At 42.6% G+C, this 6,181-nt stretch overlaps 1 protein-coding gene across 1 annotated transcript; it reads right to left on the minus strand.

Moving 5' to 3' along the window:
* Window positions 1-3,961: 3,961 nt before the first annotated feature.
* Window positions 3,962-5,741, minus strand: gadd45ga (growth arrest and DNA-damage-inducible, gamma a). The gene is made up of 4 exons (XM_077562293.1): window positions 5,561-5,741; window positions 5,371-5,472; window positions 5,068-5,278; window positions 3,962-4,818 (listed from the first exon to the last, which is right to left on the minus strand). The coding sequence occupies exons 1-4, from the start codon at window positions 5,611-5,613 to the stop codon at window positions 4,705-4,707; spliced, it is 480 nt and encodes a 159-aa protein (XP_077418419.1). The 5' UTR covers window positions 5,614-5,741; the 3' UTR covers window positions 3,962-4,704.
* Between the last annotated feature and the right edge of the window lie 440 nt (window positions 5,742-6,181).

The following is a 6,181-nucleotide window of genomic DNA, read 5'->3' on the forward strand; positions in this document are numbered from 1 at the left end:
TGCATCATGATCAATTCATTGCAGCTCGTTGTGGTGTACTTGACTTGGCCACCTGAGGGCAGTGTAAGACGTTACTGTAGGCACAAATGAAGAGGAGTTTCACAACTACTGTAAGTGACTCTATAAGCAACAATAATATTAGTCGTTTTCCGCAGATGATAAAGAACATTTGCGGTTTTGTTAGCATAAAGCTAGCGGGCTTTTAGAGGACAATCAATCAATCAAATATCTTTCCCTCACTCTATTGATACTGTATCTTTTTCACATCATACCATCCGTGAAGGTTGAAAAAAGTAATCTAAGTAAGTTTATTTTGACAAAAGTGTAGAAATTTGAGATGTACAGTATGTAGGAGATAAAAGTGAGAAGTTGCCAGAGAAACAAATACTTGAGTATTTGAAGTTCGTTCCTTCCAACAATGACATTTGAAGGCCTTTTACAAACGCAAGCAGGCTTGTAAAGACAGTACAGACGACACTCATTTCCACTTGGGTGCACATCATCTCAGCTGCCACACACAAAGAGGCTTTGAGTGCCTGATCGGAGTGTGCATTTAAATGGCAACTAGCTAGTAAAAGTGCACTTTGCCACAAGCAGCAAACACTACAACATTATTGTTTGGAGAACTGTTTTCAAGGTCAAGTCAACTTTATTTACAAAGCGCCAATTCACAACAAGTTATCACAAGGCACTAAATAACCACCCTCCCATAGCATTTATATAACGTATTTTATTTAAATTGTATTTTGGGGTAAATTTATTTGACAAAAACCGAGACCAAGAGCAGTCAAGCATGGACCCGTACCTAAAATCGCTGTTCCCTAAACGTGGTTTGAGTTCAGAAATACGTCTCGAGCTCACATTGCTTCACTCTGACTGTTCAAAAACTCAAACTATTGTTCAAATGTACTGTTTGGTTATTCAGTGCGTCAGGCAGTGCAGATGGAAGCAGTTCAAGCACGAGCTGTGATTGCTTTATGACATAGACTGTGCTAGGAAATGGGAAGGGTTGGATGAAAGTTCTGCTTCCAACTAGAAAAAAGTTTTCCTTTTTAGTTTGAAATGGCTTACCTTATCTAGGATCCTGTGTCGCATTGAGGCCAAAAACGTAGAATCCTAGTGAGTCATTGAATCCTTGTTGTGACATAAGTTAGCCTCATGCTAAACTAGCAATTCATCACAACATTCATCCTTGTTTTGACTAAAGTTAGCCGCATGCTAAACTAGCAATTCATCACAACATTCATCCTTGTTTTGACTAAAGTTAGCCGCATGCTAAACTAGCAATTCATCACAACATTCATCCTTGTTTTGACTAAAGTTAGCCGCATGCTAAACTAGCAATTCATCACAACATTCATCCTTGTTTTGACTAAAGTTAGCCGCATGCTAAACTAGCAATTCACCCCCCCCCAGCCCCCAGCCCCACCAGCCCCACACACACACATAAAAAAAACATTCGCTGCCATGACTACTCTTCTTCTACTTTCTTTTACCGATACCTTCTTTAGTGTGCTACAATGACCACTACCACTATACTACTACTACTACTAATAATAATAATAATAATACTACCACTACCACTGCTACTAGCTAGTGCTACTGCTACTGCTTCTTCTTCTTCCATTTCTTCTTCTATTGTCTTTTGGAAGTGGCTTTTGGTGCAATACAGTCGGTAGAAAGAAGGTGACGGCATTGCACAAAAAGTCAACACAATTAGGGAACGGGTATTTGGGGTGCCAGTTCAAAGTCATGCAAATCGCACCTGAGTATAAGTCGCAGGGCCTGCCAAGCTATGAACAAAAGTGCGACTTATAGTCCGAAAATACGTTATAAGATAAGTGATGAGTCCCACATGATTGAGGGTTGAGAGAGCGAGACAGAGTAAAGGGCCGAGGGTAGAGAGCCAGAGAGCGAAAACAGGTTGAACAGCCAAGGGGAGGGGCGTGAGAACAATGGGCACAACAACAACCACATCAACAAGAATAGAAGTCACATGACTACAGCAATAACAACAATACTGGTTTGCATTTTCAATCTCCGAAACACCAAACAAGAAAAAAAAAATCAGTTTGATCTGATTTTGCAGTGAAATGTAAACAAACAAAAATTGTCCCTCAAGCATGACTTGCAACTTTTTGACTCTAGAAGCTGCTAAGTCAGCTCTGAAGGGTCCGTGCCTAAAAAGAGCACATGTCACAAGCACTGGGGTTGATGTAACTCATGAGCCCTCATGCTGCTACAATCACATTTTTCTTTTTTTTCTACAGGGCAGAGGAAGAAGAATTGACGCCTTGCCAACTTCCTGTTTCTTCAAAACTGTCACTTGATAAGTGAAAAGCAAATACAGAGCTGGGTGACATTCTGTTTCGAAAACATGCTCCTACCGTACCATAAGTATAGTGTGTTTGCTGGACTTGTACTTAGGCATTGCTTATCAATTACTATATATTGTATTTCCTCAAATAGTCGCCTGAGCTATAATAGATACCAAATCTCAGTAAGTATTTTTGTAGGACTAATAACTACCAACATGGTATTGCTTTTTAGTGAACTTTTGCATAGTCTTTAGAAGAACATCCTCTTACACTGTAATTCCTCAAACAGTGGCCTCTTCTGTGAATAATTGATGCCTATTCAATTCCATTGAATTATTGATTACCTGGGGATATGCCGCCATAAATATTTTCGTCGTGCCTCCCCCAAAAAATGTATACTACATAAAATGTGTTTTTAATGTTGAAAAAAACCTGGGGTCCACTGTTATATCCTTTCAAAACGTATTTCCTCAAATAATAGCCTGTACTCTACTAGAGGTCACACCTCAAGTAGGATTTTTGTAGGATGAGTAATTACCTCAATAACATAAGTTGCTGGTGAACTTTTATGTACAGTTTTAAGAAGAATACCCTGTACTGTATTTCCTCAAATAACGGACTTTACTGTCATAAATACCATGTTTCAGTTTTTCTTTGTTTGAAACTAATAAGTACCAACGTGGCATTAATTGGTAGTGAACTTTTGCACATTGCATGGCGTCTCTGCTCTAATAGGCCACGCCCCAATTAGCCTTTTTGCAGGATAGCATGGTGTTGTTTGCTCATCACACCAATAAATTATTTTTGCAGGGCTGACAATTATTGTCATATCGTTGATTGTTTGCAAACTTCTACATAATGTCCACATGCCTAATTTTTGAGTACCTTCGTACTTTTTACTTCCTCAAATAATCCCCTGCTCTAATAGAGTCACTTAATCTTGAATAATTAATAGATGCCCTTACCTCAATTTGTTTGTTTTGCATACTGTCTGCGTTACTCTCTTTGGGATATACTTGGTGTTTACTACTTCAACAAGTTTTCTCTCTAATAGATACCGCTATTATTTTTGCACGACAATTAACTACGGTGATGGTATTGCGTGCTGGTGAACTTTTGCATATCAGTTTTTTTAATAACCTTTTTTAGCGCAAACTGTGTTTACAATAGCAGCCTCGCTTTAATAGACACCACATCTCAAATGGTCGTTTAGGTACTTTTAAGACCACAACATGGGCCGATTGTCAACTGTTGCTAACTTTCCACATTGATCTCTTTTGAATCCCCTTTGTCAGCTGTGCAATTATTTGCTTATATGGTGGCCTCTGCTCTGACAGACGCCACACCTCAAATTGTATAATTGCTTGTTATTTAAAACCTAATCTTCAAATTAATGTTTTCGCAGGCTACTAATGATCAACTTGGTGTTGCTTCCTGCGAGGTTTTGCATACCGTCTGCATTGCTCTGTAGAATACACTTTGGTGTGGATTGCGGTGTCTTTGCTTAAAAAAAACAAAACACCTCAATTAATTACTCATGTTGCATGACTAATAACTACCAACATGATTTTGCTTGCTGATGAACTTTTGCACACTGTCTTTTGAATAGCCTGCCAAAGCAAAAAGGCAGAATCAAGCAGTCATTTGATTTCAAATATTTATTCACAGATAATGAACAAAACGAGTGCAAAGTCACATGAATGCCACATGGCTTTGCTTGCACAATTTCAAAGAACAGCACATCAAAGTTCAGAAAATGCCATTTACTGTAAGTGCAGCTCAAATCAAGATTCAAGAAGTCTTTTGCTACTGATATCTGCACTTGAAGAAAAAGTCTAGTCTTTATTTTTTCCAGCCACTCTCTTCCCGGATCGGCATCACTCCCATCTGATGAGCTCCGGTTCGGCCTCCGCACTCTCACATCCGCCTCTGCACAGTCTGATGCAGTCGTGCCCACGCGCAGACGCCGACGTCTTCTCGCTAATCATCGAGTGGGTCGTCATCGCTCTCGCAACGCCTCCCTGAGTGTCCGTCGTGGTGTCACGCCACTGAGCCCCACCCCCCCCTCTTTTTTTTCTTCTTTTTTTTTTTACTAGTGTCTGAGTCCTTCTCCCCTCAGGGTATAATCCATAACATCCTGACCCAGAATGCACTGACTGGAAGGCTGCTTTCTCCTGCACGTGGAAGCAGGGATCGGACACGGGTGGTGGGGGTGGAGGGAATGAGATGGCGAGCTTCCATTGTGGCCACGCAGCCGACTAATCCAGACAAACGGGAGGCAGAAAGGCCCGGGACACCCTCAAGTGAAGCCTTGACTTTCTTTCTTATCATCATCATCATCATCATTATCGATGCATCTTCAAGGGATCGAGGGAGAATGGCTGACTCAGCGTTCCGGGAAAGTGATGGTGGGAACCCAGTCACACATGCTGCGGCTCTGCTCGCAGAACAGACTCAGCTTGTCTAGAGCGGGATCCTTCCATGGATTGGCACTAGGGCTCTGGAATGGAAAAAACGAGGGAAAATGTAAATAAATATTTTATGGTAACAATTGTGATACAATGATATTATTATGATTGTGCAAAACCATATTTGGTCACTAATGTAGTATTAGTGTGTGTGGTCTGTGTGCCTTTAAGTAGCATGGCCGAGTGAGTGACGTCAGCTCTTTGATGTGATCTAATTTTATATTTGCCTATTTTTGGCCCTAAGAATTCAAGAAACCGTTGGTAGCTAGCCAAGCCCTTACCGTGACTAGGATGCAGTGTGCGTCCTTGGGCTCGCCGCCCTCGTCGGCGCCCACCAGGTCGGCGAGGCGCTCGATGTCGGTGACGCGCACCACGTTGATGTCGTTGTCGAAGCAGAACGCCTGGATGAGCGTGAAGTGGATCTGCAGGGCGATGTCGCACGCGTGCTCCTGGTCGGTGGCGAGCACGCAAAAGGCAACGCTGTCCGGGTCGCTGTTGAGAAGAGAATTCGAAGTTAAAACCTGCATGGCGACTTGTGCGTACAAAGAAAATCTAACACGTGCGTAAAAAGTCCAGATACTTACACATTCATGACTTTAGCAGACTCGTACACGCCGACTGTCAGGTAGTCTTGCTTCTTAGCGGCGAGCAGCAGCTCTTCCAGTGCTGTGCCTGCACTTTGCACCCTTTTCCAAGAGACAAAAATCACATTAGATGCTGTGCGCTTGCACAAAATAACGCCCAACATCCGTTCAGAGTGCGTCCAAGACTCACCTCTCGTTGTGTTCCATCGTGCTTTCCTGTCCGCGGATTTCCTCAAGAGTCATAGTTATAATCCACGCGTGGTCGTGATGCGAGTAAAACGCAGGTCAAAAAAAGACAAGTGGAGCTCGTGTATTCCAGTGTGTTGTCGATGAATCTTTTCTGTAGTCTGCAGTGATTCTGTGCTCTGAGCGAGCAGTGGGAGGTTTTATAGCGAGCCCGGCGTGGTTTCTCGGCAAGGGGCGGTCCTTTCCGCTCACGCTTCACCCTGATTGGTGCACAGAAAGCCGGTCAGGAGGAAAGCAAAAGTCCCCCTACTCCCCTCCGCCCTCCACCACCGGCATTTACTGCTCAAGGTTTGTTGACAAGCCCACGCGGGGAAGGCTTACGAACTTTCAAGAAATCCCCCCCCCCACCCCCTTTTGCCTTTGTCAACGTAACCAGAGTGTACAAAAAAAAAAAAAAAACACGGTTGAAAGGGAGGGACAGTGAGGTTTGAACTCTACGTGCCCGATTACCCAGTAAAATCGATCAAAAGTGTCGTGTTGTTCGAAAGTCAAACCTGGGGGCATTGCAAAACATGTTTACGTCTTCATCGTGTTTTTCTTGCATTCTCATAGAAAGTTTTTCTTT

The sequence above is a fragment of the Vanacampus margaritifer genome, chromosome 3 (genome assembly GCF_051991255.1).
Source record: "Vanacampus margaritifer isolate UIUO_Vmar chromosome 3, RoL_Vmar_1.0, whole genome shotgun sequence".
Taxonomy (NCBI): Eukaryota; Metazoa; Chordata; class Actinopteri; order Syngnathiformes; family Syngnathidae; genus Vanacampus; species Vanacampus margaritifer.

Bases quoted from the DNA above. Each gene is read 5' to 3' on its own strand.
- gadd45ga (XM_077562293.1), bottom strand. From the start codon at position 5,613: ATGACTCTTGAGGAAATCCGCGGACAGGAAAGCACGATGGAACACAAC. The intron at 5,473-5,560 runs GTGAGTCTTGGA...CTCTTGGAAAAG, and splicing joins ACGATGGAACACAACGAGAG to GGTGCAAAGTGCAGGCACAG. The intron at 4,819-5,067 runs GTAAGGGCTTGG...TTTCCATTCCAG, and splicing joins CACACTGCATCCTAGTCACG to AGCCCTAGTGCCAATCCATG.